General features: G+C 32.7%; 1 protein-coding gene across 1 annotated transcript in view; it reads left to right on the forward strand.

The window, feature by feature from the left end:
* Positions 1 to 18,720, forward strand: part of Pja2 (praja ring finger ubiquitin ligase 2) — a 76,930-nt gene that overhangs the window by 6,747 nt on the left and 51,463 nt on the right. Inside the window, exons 2-3 of the mRNA XM_046460097.2 lie at positions 16,631 to 16,747; positions 18,271 to 18,471. Coding sequence (XP_046316053.1) covers positions 16,717 to 16,747; positions 18,271 to 18,471 — 232 coding nt within the window. The 5' untranslated portion in view covers positions 16,631 to 16,716. The remainder of the gene's footprint in view (positions 1 to 16,630; positions 16,748 to 18,270; positions 18,472 to 18,720) is intronic.

Consider the following 18,720-nt stretch of genomic DNA (forward strand, 5'->3'; position numbering starts at 1 on the left):
TGAGCTACTTACTGCAGCCCTCTGATCCTGTTTTTTTGTTTTGTTTTTTTTTAAAGTTTATTTTATCTTTATTAGTGCCTTACCTTTTATACTATTTTGCTTTTTAAAAATGTACTTTTCTCTATGATTTACATTATAGATCTTAAATCATAGACTATGTTCAAGCAATATTATGCTACTGTTTGTTTAGTGTAAGCTCTGCCATAGTATCTTTCCAGTTTGTCCTCACTGTCTTTTGTGCCACTTTGTTCAATTTTTGACTTTTACATATACTATATACCCATAATATCTTTATATAGTTGTCATCCTTCAGGATGAGTTCTAGGACTTCCTCTTGGATACCAGTATCCATGGATGTTCAAGTTCATCACATTACATAAAATGGCATAGCATTTATATATAACCTATGAGCGTCCTCTTGTGTATTTTAATCATCTTTAAACTGTATTCATGCTATGTAAATATTTGCACTGTATTTAGGAAATAATGACAAGGAAAAGTCTGCTCATGTCAAGTACAGATGCAAGGGTTTTTGTTTATTTCCTCCAAATATTTTTGATCTGAGGTTGGCTGAATCCATGGATGTGGAACCCATGGTAATAGGACAGCTGTATGGTAGTTTTTTAGATGTGCACCATCCAAGGATGGTAGTCACCAGCCAGTGTAGCTACTTAAATTTGAATTTAAAGTTGGTAATATAAATTTAATTTAAATTCATTTCTTCTGTTTTACTAGCCAGTTTTCTTTTTTATTGATTTTTTTTTAAAATAAATGATAGCGGAATGCATTACGTTATTACACATATACAGCACAACTTTTCGTATCTCTGGTTGTATATAAAAGTATGTTGACACCAATTTCTGTCTTCATAACATGTACTTTGGATAATGATGTCCATCACATTCCGCCATCCTTGCTACTCCCCTGCCCTCTCCTTTTCCCTCCCACCCTTCCACCCCATCTAGAATTCATCTATTCCTCCCATGCTCCCCCTCCCTACCCCACTATGAGACTATCCAGTTTTCAAGTACATGTTGCTTCTACTTAAAGAACTTCCTCAAACCAGTTCTTTTTTCTTGCAGTTGAGATCTTCTGGTAACAAAGTGTCTCAGGTTGCTGCAGCAATATTTGTTTTACCTTTTGAAAGATGTTTTATTAGAAATAACATTTTTTAACTCTCAGAAATATTTATTTCTTTATTTATATTTTATCTTTTATTGATTTTATTTTTTTAAAATACAGAACAGCAGTGAAATGCATTACAGTTCTTATTTATTTATTTGTTTGTTTTTGCATTGCAATTCTTAATACACCTTAGAAATAACATTCTTTGTTCACAGTGTTTTTCTTACATCCAGAATGCCATTTTATGACTTGTAGCTTGCATAGTTTCTGACAAGAAGTCCCCTGTAATTCTTCTTTGTTACTTTTTTCCAGACCATTTATATCAAAGATGTTTTATCTTTGGGATTTTTATAGTTGGTTAACTGTGATGTTTCTTGTTGTGTGTGTGTTATGTTTATCCTGTTTTAGGGAAAGGAGTTTCTTGGATTTATGATTTTTAAAATTATATATGGAAATTTCTGAGCACTGCCCCCCCCCCAACTTTCTTTATCCCAGGGCTTGAACCCAGGAGTACTGGGCCTGCACAATTGAGCCAATCATCATGTCCTTTTTGTCCCTGTTTCCTTCTGTTTCAGGTTACTTGACAGTATTACTACCTCAAATCTATAATCATAATAAACATGATTTTGTTATTTATATGGCATTTTCTTATTGTTGGCTGAGGATAGCACTGTAGCTTTCTATATTCTAGTAAGATGTGGCAGCCCTACAAATGGTATATTTTGAATATATTTCTATAAATACTTATGATGATATTTAATAATGACTTTGTATCTTGATGTTATAGCTGGCTGTCTTCGTTTATTCCTGCAGCTATAGCAAAATACCAGAGACTGGGTGATTTTTAAAGAAAATCAATTTTATTCTTATCAAAGAAAATCAAATTTATTCTGAATCCTAGAAACCCAAATCAAGGTGCTGGGATACAGTATCCAGTGAGAACTTTCATCTGCTTCTACGGTGGTACCTTTTGGGTTCATACAGGGCAGAAAGTGGGAGAACAAAAGGGGTCTACCTGCTTCCCTTCAGCATGTTTCACCCACTAATCACTTCTCAGAAGACCTCACTTCACATCACTTCACATTAATTTTATTAATCAGTTTGGAAGGGGGCCCTGATGTTCAAACCATAGCACTAGCTATATGCCAAGTTCTTTTGTGTTTCACATTTTCTATTTATGTTTCTTTTTGACTTTTTTAAATTGACGTTTTTAGGGCTGGGGCTATAGCTCAGTGGTAGAGAGCTTGCCTAGCATGGGTAAGGCCCTGGGTTTGATCCTCAGCACCACATAAAAAATAAATAAAGTTATAAAAAATATATGTTTAAAAAATTGACTTTTTAAATATTCTCCCCTAATAATTTTTGTGTATGCCCCTCCCTTTCCTTCTACTACTCCTCCAACCAGAACAGTGGATACTACTAAGTAGAAGTGATGATGGGGCATTTAGAAAATATAGAATAATATTTACATTTTACCATTTGATATAACTTTGTAGCTTTTTAAAAAGATTTTTTTAGTTGTAAATGTACACAATACCTTTGTTTTATTTTTACTTCTTTTTTTGTGGTGCCGAGGATTGAACCCAGTGTCTTACTCGTGCCAGGCAAGTGCGCTACCACTGAGCCACAACTCCAGCCCCATAATTTTGTAGCTTTTTGATTGACATATTTTATAAGGCTTGGGACATTCTAATTTTTAGTTCTTCCTCTTCATTAAAGTTAAATTTTGTTGAGTGCTTTTTCTATTTCTACAGAGACATGGCAGTGTAATTCTTCACATGTAATGAGTTCATTTTGAAGTAGACTCAATTTGTACCTTTTAAAAATATCACAATATTTGATTTGCAGGTATCTTGTTCATACTTTTTTGGATTTTTATTGCTGGAGTCATCCTGTGATTTTTCAATTTTGTAATGTCATTTTACAAAGATTTTATTGTGCTCATAAAGTGAGTTATGTTAGTTACTGATAAGAGTTTTTATATTCCCCAGAGAAGTTTGTATAGCATTGGGTTTACTTCTTCCTTAACTGGTTTATAGAAATTTCTAGTAAGACCTGGGCCTAGTTTTCAACTTTTGGAAGATTTTACCTTTTTTTATTTTTATTTTGAGACAGGATCTGCAGGATCTGTCTTAATTTGCTGAATCTGGCCTCAAACTTGTGATCCACCTGCCCCAGTCTCCTAAGTCTCTAACATTACAGGTGTCTGCCACTATGCCTGGCTTTGAATTTCTTTCTTTCTTTCTTTCTTCTTTTTTTTTTTTTAATATTTTTCCAGTTGCCAATGGGCATTTATTTATTTATTTATTTATATGTGGTGCTGAGAATTGAACCCAGTTCCTCATGCATTCGAGGCAAGCACTCTACCACTGAACTACAACTCCAGCCCCATGGCTTTGAATTTCTTTAATGATGAAGAATCATAATTCGTTTATATTTATTTTTCAATCAACTTTGGCAATTTAGTTTTCTTGGGCATTTGCATTTCATTCAAATTTTCATATATTGTTTATGTTTTTGTCTTTCAACTTCTTCCTCTGGAATTCTGTTCATATAATCGTTCCTATATTAATTATTTGGACTTCCTCCTCATCTTCCTACCCACTCTTTAGAAAGCTTTGTCTTTTCCATAGCTTCTCTTAAGGTCTTCTTTGTTGGTGAATGCACTCTTTGTCTCCTGTGGTTTTCATTGCACATGACTAAGAGAATCTTTTATTTATCTTCTTGAGATTCTTTGAGCTTTGTGAATCTAAGAATTCACTTTTATTGCTGACTATTGATATTCATCTTTCTTCTTTGACTATTAATCATCTGACTATTGATATTCATCTGTTCTCTCTTCTCTGTGTTGGAATGCTGCATAGAATTATTTTCCATATTTTTTATTTTATCCTCCATGGCTCTTTTATATTTCTATTTTATTCATTCTCTGTATTACATCCTTGGCATTTTCTTAATATCCCTCTTCTATTATGCTGATTATTTTTTCAGCTAGGTCTGATCTCTTCTTTTACTCATGTATTGTGTTTTAGTTTTAATTGCATATTTTATTGTTAGAAGTTCTAATGGTCCTGTTTCTAATTTTCCTAGTCATCTTTAAAAGTTTCTTTTTCTTTTCTTTCTTTCTTTCTTTTTTTGGTACTAGGAATTTCCCTCGGGGCCACTCAACCACTGAGCCACATCCCCAGCCCTGTTGTGTATTTTATTTAGAGTTGGGTCTCACTGAGTTGCTTATTGCCTCACTAAGTTGCAGAGGCTGGATTTGAACTCAACAATCCTCCTGTCTCAGCCTCTCAAGCCGCTGGTATTACAGGTGTGCACCACCCTGCCCAGCTAATAGTTTCTTCTTTTTTTTAGTTATCCTTTTAATGTCTTTTTTGTTTTTTACATATTAAAGAAAAATTTTGATACCTGATAATCTTAGTATCTAAAGTTGTAGACATTTTCCTGTTGTATCTTGTTTTGCCAACTCTTGCCAGCTTTAATTCTCATCTGTTTCACATACTTTTCATAATTCTCATGTACTTTTAATTGTAAGTTCACATCCTTTAAATATTTATATAAAATTCACCCTGGGTTGAGACAGTGTACCCTGAGACTACAATATTCTTTGCTTGTGGTTTATAAGCAACTTATGCAGGTAGTATGGTTTGCAGCCACAGATCTAGGTGCGGTACAGTGTGTGGCTTTGAATTGTTAGGCAAGCAGTACTCTTCTTCCCTACCATCTGCCCCTAAACCAAAGCTAAGACATTTTCATGTGCTTTGATTTGGGAGGTATTTGTTGTTCTTTGTTTTGCTTTTGCTTTTGGCTACTATACTGTTGAAAATGGAAATTGAGAAATTGAAACCTCATGAGATGTTGTACTCTATTTATTAGGAGTATGACCAGGTGTCCTGGTATGCTCCGGATAATTCTACTTCATGCCTTTGATTTTTGCATAATTATTAATTGCATCTCCCTGAACTCTTAAAACTTACTTTTGACAACCTAGCTTTAAAGTGGCCATAAAAGCTTGATACTAATAATGACATTATTGGTCCATTCATCAAGTGACATAATGATCCTTATTCTACCTTATTCTTTTTGAACGTGATCTTGGCTCTCATTTAACTTTTAGAATCATCTTGTCAATTTCTACCAAAAATAAATAAATAAATAAAAGCATGCTGGGATCTTATTAAAATTACATTAAACATGTTGATTACTTTGGGAGAATCGGCATTCATAAAATTGAGTTTTCAAGCCAATGAGCATCATATTTCTCTCCATTTAGTATGTATTTTTAAACTTCTCTCAGTAGTTTTCTGCATCTTTTATTGGGTTTACTTGGGGATTTGATTTTTTTAATTACTATTGTAAAGTATATACTTTTAAAATGAAATTTGTAATAAATTTAGTTGTGTAGCTATGTGTTAGAATATGTTAATGCATTTTTATATTTGTATCTGTCAATCAGCTGAAACATTTATCATTGTGGAAGTTCATATGTAATTAGTCTCTTCCAATTTTATTGTATACAATTATTGTTATCTATGAATTAGATTTCTTTTTTCCTTTCCAGTCCTTAAAATTGTGTTCCTTTTTTCTTTTAATTTTATTGCACTGATAAGAAACCTCAACTATTAGATTTTTGAATACATTAATTTAGCAGAGATGGCATAGATGTCTCAACTGAAATTATGCAAGCTAGAAGACAATGGAATTATTTTTTTAAATTTCAGAATGAAAAAAGAAGAAAAGAAAATACAAATCTAGATTTCTATTCCTTTGGAAAATATCCTTTAAAACTAAAAGTAGTAGTTTTAGACAAACAGAAGCAGAGAGGGAAGTTGTAATCAGCAGACCTATAATATCTCAAATATTAAAGGATATTATTTGGGCTGAAGATACATTGGAAGGTCAAGACATGGAAATGGAACAAGGAGTGGATATCTTCAGGAAGGAATATTAAAAATTATTTGTGTTTGAAAAATACATGGTAATTTTTGGTGCTTATTCACATTGAACTACATAAAACTGACCACACAAGACATTGGGGAGTAAATGGAGTTCAACTGTTGTGAGGTTTAAGAAGTAGTTTGGAATAGACAGTAGGAAAATAGCTCATACTTTCATGTAAGAAGAAGCAGAAATGGACTTGCCCTAATATAAACCAAAACTGAACTACTGTAATATTAAGGTGATTTGGTTGCAGTATAATTGCCTGCCAAATGAAAAGGAAGATAAGTTATCCAGAACTTCCAGGAAATAGTACTCAGCATGTAGTAAGAATGCATTTTGTAATTTCTAGGGAAGATTTGATGAATACCAAAGAAGTTAATAAAGAAGGAATTAAAAGAACAGATAAAATGAATGAGAATTAAAACAAAGTGGTACACTTCAGTCAAACTATATTGTTAAGTATGTAAATGGATTAAACATTGTTATAAGTAATGGATTTTAAGTGTAAAGGCACAGATAAGATGGAAATAAAAAGATGAAATAAGTATTCTTGGCAAATACTAAAAGCTGATATGGATATAATAACATCAAAATAAGTTTGAGGAAAGAAGTATTGTGGTAGATTAGGAGGAAAATAATAATTTGTACATAATAAATGGGTACATTCATTGAGAGATGATGATCCTAAATGTGTGTTCACCTAATATCACAGCTTCCAAATATAAAAGGCAGAAGTTAATACAGCTTCAAGGATAGATAGCTTTATATTTATGGTGGAACATTTTAAGTATATACCTAAACTAACTGAAAACATTTAGATAAAGATATTGGTAAGGGAATAAAGACAGAATTAATCAACTTGACCTTATTAACATTTATACAACATCATATCTAACAATTGAAGACTACATTATTTTTACGTGCACGTGGGATGTTTGCCAAAATATTCTGAGCAGTAAAGAACTCATTTTCAAAGGATTGAAATTATATAGTTCCTGGTTTATGATCACTCTAGAGTTAAATTACAATTCAGTAAAAAAAAAAACTAGAATGGTTCCAAATATTTGTAAATTAAGACACTTCTCCAGTGGTCCATGAATTAATAAATCAGTTACTATGGAAATTAGAAAACATTTTAATTTGATAATAAAAATATTACCTATAAAAATTTATGGAATATAGCTAAAGCAATACTTAGAGGTGAATTTACAACTCTTTGCATTAATTAACGAAGATGGAAGGTTGGAAGTGAATAGTCTAAGCCCTTAACTCAAAAGGGCAACAAATCAAACCCCATTAAAGTAGAGCCAGCATGGTGGTGCACACCTGTAATCCCAGCAGCTCAGGAGGCTGAGTAAGGAGGATCGCAAGTTCAAAGCCAGCCTCAGCAAAAAGTGAGGTGGTAAGCAACTAGTGAGACCCTGTCTCTAAATAAATACAAAATAGGTCCGGGGATGTGACTAAGTGGTCCAGTGCCCTGAGTTCAATTCCCAGTTACCCTCCCCCCCGCCAAAAAAAAAAAAAAAATAGAAATAAGTAGTATAAAAATAAAAATCAGTGAAGCAAAATTTTTAGTCTGTTGAGAAGATTTTTTTAAAATGAAAATGTGTAATGAACTGATTAAGAAAGAAAAAAGGGGGATAAAATATAAATTATCAAGACCAGTTATGAAAAAAATATTATTACAGATCCTGTTAACATTAAATTGTTAGTAAAACAAAAAATTATACAAATACTTTTTGACCACTTAAGGGTCGTCATTCCTAAAAAACATAATTTATCCAAAATGACATGTGAAACAATAGAAAATCTGAGTTATTAATGCTCCAGTCCTGAGCATTAAAGTCAGTAAACATTCTGTCAAAAACAAACAACAACTGGGGATGTAGCTCAGTTGGTAGAATGCTTGCCTCCCATGCACAAAGGTTCTGGGTTTGATCCCCAGCACCACAAAACAAACAAAAAATTGAACCCATGAAACCTTTTCCAAAAAGAAAACCCAGACCCAGATGCTTCACTGGCAAATCTTCTATTTATTTAAGTAAGATATATACCAGATTTACACAGACTCTTCCAGAGAATTAGAGGGAAAAAAAGAGGAAACATTTCTTGAATTTTTTTTATAATTTTAGCATAATCTTGATACAAAATCTGACCTCAGCTTGATAAGAAGACAATTATAGGCCAATATTTTCCAAGAAAATAATGTAGGTATACATAAAAAGGATAATATATTATGACCGACATGGATTTGTTGGTATAGATCCTGTCTATAAGGTAGACAGGAATACAAAGTTGGTTTAATATTTTTAAATCAAAGTAAACCATCACTTTAACAGAATAATGAAGGAAATCCATAGGGTCATCTCTATAAATGAAATCATTTGACAAAATGTAACATGTGCTTGTTAAACACCATCTTCAAACTAGCAATAGAAGGAAACATCCTTAATTTGGTAAAGTGTATCAATAACAACAAAAAACTATAATATCATGCTGAATGAGAAACTGTTGATTCATATACAGTATCTCCTGTATTCAACATTGCATTGGAATTCTAACCAGTTTCCTTACGCAAACAAAATAAATACAAAAACTAGAAAGGAAAAAGTAAAACCCAATGCATTTGCCAGCAAACAAAAAAAAGTGATTTTAGCAGGGCTATTAGATTGGAATTTGTGTACTAGTAATCAAACAGTGTGAAGTAAACATTTTAAAGTACCTGTATAATAGCATCAAAATATATAGGAAAACTAAGACTTTATCTAATAAAACTTGATGAGACTTATGTACTAAAATATATAAAAACATGATAAGATATTTTAAAATGCTTGAAAAAATATTCCATTTCTTTATAATCAGAGACTTAGTATTGTTACAAATGTCAAACCCCCACTTGATCTATAGATACAATGCATTCAGCAATTAAAATTCTATAATTTGGTCAAGTGAATTTTGAAATTTGTGAAAATCTACTATCTTAGGTATCAAGAATTGCTATGGAGTTATAGTAGGACAGTTTTGTATTAGAATAAACAGTCAAAAAGATCAGTGGAAGAAAATGAGCATCTGGAAATAGAACTTCACATGTAATTTCTGTCTTTATAACAAAAGCTCTACTGAGGTTAATAGAGAAAGCAATTATTTTTAATAAGTTGTGACTAGGTCAACTCAGTACCCATGGGGTTAGGGGAACCTTGACCATTGCCAAATTTATGTTCAAAGGTTAATTTGAGTTGGATCACAGATCTAAATTTAAAAGGTGAAAATATTAGGCTTCTAGAAGAAAACCTAGGAGAAAATCTTCACAACCTTGGGATGAGCAAATAAAATAAAATATATAAGGTAGACAAGATAAAGTTAGGAATTTCTATTCTTCAAGACATCATTAAGAAGGGAGAAAGGCAAGCCACAGACTCCAAGAATGTATTCACAACAAATAAAACTGGTCTAGGACTTGGACTGAAAAATGATAAATAACAAAGAAATCTAAAAGAAAAAGGTGGACAACCCAATATTTTAAAATATGCAACAAGATGAGCAGATCTTAATAAAAGGAGACATCCAAAAGGGAAATTTCACTTTGGGGCAATACTGCAAAATAAATACAAAATAAAGTACAAAATAAAAACAAAATTTAAATTCTGAATTTACAGAGTACCAATATCAAATTTACCTAGCTATGAAAAAATTGATCCTTGGATATTGATGGTGGGAATATAAATTGCTTTAGCGACTTTAGAAAACTTGCAATGTCTGTTAAAGCAAAACATTATTTCTACACTGTCTAATTCCAGGTCATATGTGCCTTAAAACAATGAACACATGTTCAAGGGTATTTGTAACAACCTGAATGAATCCCCAAAATGTATTGAGTGAAAGTAGATAGGCACAAAAGAGTTCATACAATATTATTCCACTCATGAAATTTAAGACAAGAGAAACTAATCTGGGCTATTGGAACTCAGGAAATTGGTTTTCTCTTAGTTGGGAGAAAGTAAGGACTGGGAAGGGGTAAAAGAAACTTCCAAACTAATGGTAATGCTCTACATCTTGATCTAGCTGGTAATTGTTCATATTTATATACCTATAAGGAAGTTTGTTAGGCTGTGCATTTAAGTTTTGTTCTTTTTAGACATACATAATTCTTCAGATTACTGCAGAGAAAAGGAAAATACAAGTTATTATTATAAAAATTTCCAAATTTGTCATAAAGTGAAATTTATTACACTTTGGTATGCACAATAATGTTGAGTTTCTTATTTTCCTATATATCCCCTTATTTCTGTTCTTTTCCTGTACCGTTAATATAGAAATTAGTCACTGCTGCTGCTTTATTCTGATGTGCTTTCTGACTTGTGCATTTGAAAGCAGAGTAGAATGAAGTTTTGCCTGGCATGTTGGACACTGGATTTGATCTCTAGCACCACAAAAACAAAACAAAACTTTTGTACCACATTTTAATGAGCAATCTTCCTAACTAAATGACAGGTGAAGTTGAGGAGAATTTTATTTTATTTTATTTTTTTCCGTAGTACTGGAGATTTAATCACTAAACTATATTTCTAGCCATTTTTATTTTGAGACAGGATCCTGCTGAGTTGCCTATCTGGCATTGAACTTGTGATCCTACTACCTCAGCCTCCCAAATCACTGGGATTACAGGAGTATGCCACCGTGCCCAGTTCATTTTGGTTTTTAATGGGCTGATTTTATTCTTTCATGGCAATTTGTCATGGCAGTCACCCTTTATCTCCGCTCCCTTAACCAGTTATAGTCCTAGGATCAGCTGAACAATTTTTCATTTGTGTATGTGTATCAGTAGTCATATGTGCTTGTGAGTAGAAGATGTGAAAACTCTATAGATAGGTTGAAAAGAGTATGCAAGTGTAAAAAGCTTTGTTATTCAAAACACATATCTACTAATTTCTTGAAATATTTGCCTTAGCAGCTAAAAATAAAGATGACCTAATGTTAGTAAACTACATGGTAGTTAATTCTAGCATATACGAAACAGCTTCCTAACAATATTTGTCATCATTTGTCATCAACTCATTTTGTCATAAAGTTCATATTTCTGAATTTTTACCTCCGGTGTGCTAAAAAGTGTAAATTATCAAAATTTTGTGTGTCTAAGGAATTACTTTACTAAAAGGAACTGCAGGCTAAATAAATTATAGAAGTTTATTTTAGGAAAAACTTTAAGAACATTTTAGAGGTGTATGTATAAAGTTAAATACAGGAGTATGTAAAATAAATATTCTAATAGGATTCAAAAGAGTAGTCAGGACTTTCCCTTTAAGTAAGAGTCATATTTCTCAAATACCCTTTCTTTTTCTAGAAAAGATACTTTAAAAGTGACTTATTTCTCTGGGCACCATTGCGCACGCCTGTAATCCCAGCAATTTGGGAGGCTGAGGCAGGAGGAGTTTAAAGCCAGTCTCAGCAGATTAGCGAGAAATTTAGCAACTCAGTGAGATCCTGTCTCTAAATAAAATATAAAAAGGGGCTGGGGATGTGGCTTAGTGGTTAAGCACTCTGGGTTCAATCCCTGGTACCAAAATAAATAAATAAATTTTGAGTTATTTCTTAGCTCCCCATAGATGGCTCACAAGCTACCAGTTAAAACTTCTGGAAGTTCGACTGATTCTCATTTACTCCCCCAACCCCTCTCTTTCTGCCTAAAACTTTATTTAGATCAGTTGTTAAAGTAAGTGCTTCTGATCCAGTATGTATTTAATGAGTGCAGGTTCTTGAGCAGCAGTTCCAACATTGCCAACAGAAGACGAGTATAAATCATTTTGATATTGCCAACTTCAACACTTCACTTTTCATGTTGGTAATAAGTAGATCTTCTAAAAAGTGAGAAAATACACTCTCATGAGATGATATTAGAAAACTTTTTTTCTAGTAATAGATGGAAAAGTTGGGCAGGGAAAGTAAGAAAATCCAGGGGGCTGGAGCTATGGCTCAGGGGTGGAGCGCTTGCCCAGTATTTGGGAGGCACTGGGTTCGATTCTCAGCACAGCATATAAATAAATAAAGTAAAGGTCCACTGACAACTAAACAATATTAAAAAAAAAAAGAAAATCCAATATTTAAGCACATGTTTTTATGTTATTTGTGTTTGTTATCTATTGTAGGATAACAATATCCTTCAGTAATCATAGTAGCTCAGACGTTTATCACACAGTTTCTATGGGGCAGAAAATCAGGAGCAGCCTCGCTGGTTGGTTTTGGCACAAGGTCTCATGAAGATGTACTCAAAATGTAAGCTGAAACTGCAGGTATCTGAAGGCTTGACTGAAACTAAAGGATCTGCTTCCAAGCTGGCAGAAGACCACAGTGCTTTGTGGCTATTGGCAAAAACTCTTGATATTTCAACATGTGGATCTTTGCATGAGACTATTTGAGTGTTCTCATGATATGGCCCCTGACTTCTCCCAGAGATTAAGCTGAGAGACAGCAAGGAGGAAGCTATAATGCCCTTTATGCCTAATCCTGTATATCACAGTCTTATTTACCAGATTGTCATCGAAAGAAAGAAATCGTAAGAGAAGCCCCTAATACTAAGAGCAGCTATGAACTTACTCAGGTATCAATGTTGGAGTTTGAATCCAGTATGCCCAAACACGTATCATATTTCATTATATTATCACATTTCCATCAGAGAAAAGAACACAAAATTGTCTGGTTCATTCATTCAGCTACTGTTTTAATGTATACCACGTTAGACAATGTAATAGACTAGTACATTCAAATAAAATAAGGCCCTTTTCTGAAAGTTCACTGGTTTATTGTATGGAGTTAAGAGTGGGGAGTATTCTATTCCTGTACTTCTCTTTATGTTCCTTCAAATGTTGTCTATATGGCCTGTCTATGGAGCTTTTGGCATAACGTATCCTAATTAAAATGCTAAAAATGATGACTTCTAGGTTAGTAACTGGAAGATCTAGAATTGTTTCCTTAATTCACTCCTTTAATTCTTAGCAACACATTTATATATATTTTTAAAAAGTAAGAAGTATATTAAAAATCCAAAGCATTTGAAATGAATAAGTGTCATATGTAGAGAAGAGTCATATGTTATTTATTAGTTGAATAATACCTAGAACAAGAGACTAATTCAGTAGAGACTAATTCTGTAGAAATATCTACAGAAAACTAAGAGTAAATGTTCCTATTTTACTTTATATACAGACTTGGAACAGATAAACTAATCATTTTAATCCTGATCCATAACTATGATCTTTATTTTGTTCATTCCCCTTTTCTCCCTTTTCTGTTTTTTTTTTTCTTTAATACTTCAGAGATAGAAGCTAGAACACTATTATAACACATGATTATAGTGGCCTCAGATAAAATAGAGATAACTGATATCTATATAGATAGTCTAGTCTATGTATTATTCATGAAACAAGAACCATTATTGAAAATAATCAAGAAGAAGAACATTAAAAGAAACAAAAAATATCACTATTACTAATGGAAGACTAGAAAAGTGTATGAAATCTCCCAGTCCAAAGAGTAAAATTATGAAAATTTTAGAGACAAAGAATTAATCCATGTGGGCCAAATACAGAGATAATAGGAAGAAAGAAAGGCAAAACCTTGTCTGTGTGACACTGATAAGACATGTTGAAATTGAAAAGGCGCAGCCTTTACTATATAGGAGAAATTTTTAAATGGCCTGCTCCTAAATAAATCCTTATGAAATTGCAGATACTAATTATTAAAACAAGATTTTAAATATTCCACAGAGAAAAATTTAGTTTACCTCTAGAAAAAGAAGAAATAAATTTGCCAAAGACTTTCTTAATAGTAACAAGGAATACTAGAAAACAGTGTATTTCATAGTCTAGAAAAAATGATTTGATCTTGAACTACACTTAATTATGAGAGAAAGAGAAAAAATATTTTCAGACATGTAAGGACTCAAGAGTTTAGCCCCTCCCTATACTTCCCCCCAAAATTTTTAGATGATTTTCTAGGAAAGAAAAATAAAAGGAAAATATGGAAATCAAAGCAGGAGACTAAACTCAGTAGTGGAATCAAAATTACCATAAAAGTAGTTGGTAATAGGCCTTGATAACAAATAGATCAGGATGTTGGAGGGTTAAGAAACAGTATTTTTCATGATTCCTATACTCTTTCCAATTCCTTCCTCTTATTCTCTCTTAACAGCTTTCCATTCAGGCTTTTGAACACAATATTCTATCAAAGGTGCCCTTAGCAAGATCTGTGGTATCTTCTGTGCTGATGGTCAAGTATAGGTACTCACTATACTTTACCTTTTGGCCCAGTGGATTGGTTATTCTTCCTGAAACACTTTCTTCTCTTGACATACACTCCTGATTTTTTCTTTTCTCTTGCTGGCCTCTCTGTTGTTTTTTCTGGTACTTTTCCCCCTGACTTCTTAAAGTTGAATTGTTGCAAGACTCAGTCCTCACACTTCTTTATTTCTCTATATATGCTTAATTACCTCGTCTGAGTTCATGCCTTTTTAAGTATTATCTATGCACTAACAACTACCAGATTATACTAACAGCTCAGATTTCTTTAGTCAACTCCGGACTCCTGTTTAAAGTTTCCACTTGAATATCTAATAGCTAAAACTTAATACCCAAAATTAAAGGCAAGATATTTTCTCCAAACCTACTGCTTTAACAATTTTCCCCTCTCTTTTTTCCAGTTGCTCAGATGGTAAATCTAATAGTCATCTTTGACTCCTTTCCTTCCTTCATATCCTTTATGAGTAAATATTGTTAGCTCTGTTTTCATAAAATATCCAAAACCTATTTCTCACCACCTCTGTTTTTTACCCTGATCTGAACCACTATGATCTCTTGCCAGTATTATGTTGTGAGCTTTGTAGTCAGGCTCCCTGCATTTGGCCTTGTTCTTCTTTAGGTTGTTAAACATATTCAACAGAGTAGGTGGAGGGGTCCTACTAAGCCCAAAGTCAGATAATGTCTCTTCTCTGCTCAGAGTTGTCAGTGGTTTTCCATCTTGAAATGAAATTGCATTTCTTGCATTAGCCTATAAAGGCCTGTGTAATATGTTCTGCTTCACTCCCCTCTCCTTGTCTCCATTATTTTCTAACTTTATTACTTTCTTGCTCATTCTCTCTGATACTGATTGTTACTTGATTATTTCTGGAAGCTTTCACTTCACAAGTTCTCTGTATTAGCCTAGAATCCTCTTTCCCTAGATTTACACATTTCCCTTCTTTACTCCAGATGTTTGTATCAGGGATCCCTTTTCAGTGAAGTTGTTCACCCTCAACAACTGGTTATTCTCTGCCTTTTTTTTTTTTTTTGCCCATAATATGTATTATTTAATTATTTTGTTTAGTGTCCATGCCTCATATGGTAATTTCAGAAAAGAAGAACTATTAATCCAATATGTAGTCCTTTATCTGCAGCTCTGAAAATAGTGTTTGAAACATGGTAGAATAAGCCCTTATTCTAAGGAAAAGATTTTGGGTAAAATATTTGTCATATATACTGATATCCATAGTCAGTCTTTTAAGATTGCCATGTACTCCACTGTGATCTGTGAATATTCAAGTTATTTAAGGATTATTTTTCTTATTAAAACAATGTTAATTAGCACCTAGTTTTTGTCAGTATGCTAAGATTGTTTTTTATTTAAGATTGTATTTTATTCTCTATCTATTGCTTATGATCTGACTTGGTCCAGATACATCAGAGGATCACAAACTGTTGATGAACTTGTGATTCATATGAGTGAATGTGGGTGTGTACCTTATGTATGCTAATATGTAACTGTTAGTGGTCAGATAGATAACACACACAATTAAATTCATTTGCTGAGCTGTCATCTTTTGGACTAATGGTAGGCAAATGCAGTGGCTCAAGTGTTTAAATAACTAAGGTTTCTTTAAATAAAAAAAAAAATTGAGCCTTTATTAAGTTTAAAAGCCAAAAGTTGCAACTTCTCAAGGAGTAAATAGATGATTTCATTTCAAAACAGAAGAAATTTTTTTTGTGTTAAATGGTACATTGTAGTTTCTTGTGACTTAGACTAGACTTATTTGGGTTTATTTCATCAATTGAGTGTTGTGAAGAATAAATACATCATTATTTACACATATTATTATTAGCCATTAAACATTTTAAAAATTGAGTTTGCATTCTTACATTTAAGAATTTTAACAATTTTAGGGGTAAAGGGAGAATAGTACTTGATGAAGAAGCAGTGATAGCATTATAGTAGACTCACAAATAGTTTGGTTAGTCATGTATCTCAGCCAGCATTTTTTCCAATGTATTTGCTTATACTTATAAATTGTATGTGTATTGTCAGTGGCAATAATAAGGATGATATATACCAAGGGCAAGATTTATCAAGAGCAGATATAAATCTGAATTTCATATAGCTTGTTTTGATAGTTTTGAGGGTGTTTGTCAGATCAGGTTATGTTTTTTCTAAATTATAAAGCTAACAGAAATTTAACTAGGAGGAGAAGTATCAATCTTCCCATTTTTATTTTGTGCTTTCATTACTAATATTTGTTCAATCCATTGTTTCTTTGTAGGAATCTTTTGCAGCTTACCCACTGTGTGAGTAAAACTAAATCACATCCATAATTCTACTAAATTGGGCACACAGAAACTGCCATATATGTCACAGTACACTGAAAAGGAGCCATCAGGTAAGGAGGATGTAGTTCTTCTACATTAAAGACTTCTTGTTTTTCTCTTCTGTATACTTCTCTCTGTATACCTTTTGTGTAATATGTGACATGTCATCATCTGATATATGGTTTAAAGGCTAGTTTTAACTAAACTCTAAAGGCTAGTTTTGATTCATGTATTGTATATTTGTAAAGCTTAATTTCTAACTTTTGATATAAAATAAGTGGAAATTCTGATATTCTTTTCCATACCCCTTGGCTTTTGTTGTGCCTTCCACTATAGAGACTATTCGTTTGGTTGTTAATGATACTGGTTCTTAGACTTTTGGACAAATAGCCTAAACACTTTATTTTAACTTTAGTTTTTCTATTTTCAAAATAGAATACAGAATCCACCTAAAGGTTGTTTAAGGGATTAAATAAGATGGTGAAACACTTGATATTGTGTTATATACACATGTTTTTCTTTGATGCTCAGAAGTTATTATTTTAATATAGGAAAACAAAAGTATGAAACTGTTCCATTTTTGACTATTCGGTACACATTCTGCTCCTGCCTACCATATGTATATTATATGATTGACTAAACAAACTTAGACTTTATATATATGTGTATAAATATAATATGCTATTTAGTAAAAGATGCTACTGTTTACTATTATGTATCATTCAGTCATCAAAAATTAACATACACATTTAAATGTTGGTGGCTTTTTTTTTTTTTTTTTTACCATTCACACATAGATTTGATAGATAAGGTAGCATCTGTTTAACTTGGTCCATGACTGTTTTCTTATGGAGAATTTTATTGACCCTAGGCTTTGGAACATATTTTATTGTGATCTGCATGGAACACATACCATTTTAAGAAGTTACCTATCACCTTTGATAGGAATGTATTTATTCCTGAAAGGAATTGAAACCATCATATTGTGTTCTAGAAATTCATTATATTCATATTGAGCACTTATATGGAAGATACTTTATTTAGGTTATTTGGAAGATCATTCTCCATTCCAGAGAGAGCTTTGGTGGTATAATAATTTAGTATATAAAATATTTTCTGGTAGATTTCATTATAAAAATATAAAATACCAGCCAGGCATGGTGACACATGCCTGTAATCCCAGCAACTAGAGAGGCTAAGGCAGAAGAATCACAAGTTCAAGGCCAGCTGCAGCAAATGAATGACGCCCTAAGCAACTTAGCAAGACCATGTCTCAAAGTAAAAACTAAAAAGGGCTGGGGTAGTTCAGTGTTTAAAGCGTCCCTGAATTCAATCCCCAGTACTGGGGGAAAAAAAATCCAAAATACTTTTGATACCTTAGAAGAACCAAATTTTGAAAAGAAGAGGCAACTAAGTTGTGTTATGAAGTATTCCATGTTGCCTTATTTAGTGTGTGAAAAAGAGGTTTTAAGATACTAATAAGGTGCACTTGATATTCAGTAGCATATGATTTAGTAAATGATAATATAAATGTTAGTTCCTCTCTAACTAGTTATCATTGATTTCCTTCTTTTGTTGTTGATGTTTTCTTCAGCAATGGATCAAGACTCCAACAAGGCTGGTTGGCCCAAACCAGCAGGAGGCTATCAGACAATTACAGGCAGGAGATATGGAAGAAGACATGCCTATGTCAGTTTTAAACCATGTATGACCAGACATGAAAGAAGCTTAGGTCGGGCTGGTGATGACTATGAAGTGTTGGAACTAGATGATGTTCCAAAGGAAAATTCCTCAGGTATGTAACATGTTATTATAGGGTTATTAATAGATACATAGGAATTGGTCTTATAATATTTCAGATTTTGAGTGGGTTTTATTTATGTGTATGAATGTAAATATAGTACAGTTTCCCATCAAGAAATTCTATATTGAAATTTTTAATAAATTTACTATTTGGGGTTGGGGGAGGGTACCGGGGATTGAGCTCAGGGGCACTTCAACACTGAGCCACATCCCCAGCCCTATTTTATATTTTATTTAGAGC

Source organism: Marmota monax, unplaced genomic scaffold (genome assembly GCF_021218885.2).
Source record: "Marmota monax isolate L192 unplaced genomic scaffold, Marmota_monax_Labrador192_F-V1.1 WCK01_AAM20220418_F8-fsc00006, whole genome shotgun sequence".
NCBI lineage: Eukaryota > Metazoa > Chordata > Mammalia > Rodentia > Sciuridae > Marmota > Marmota monax.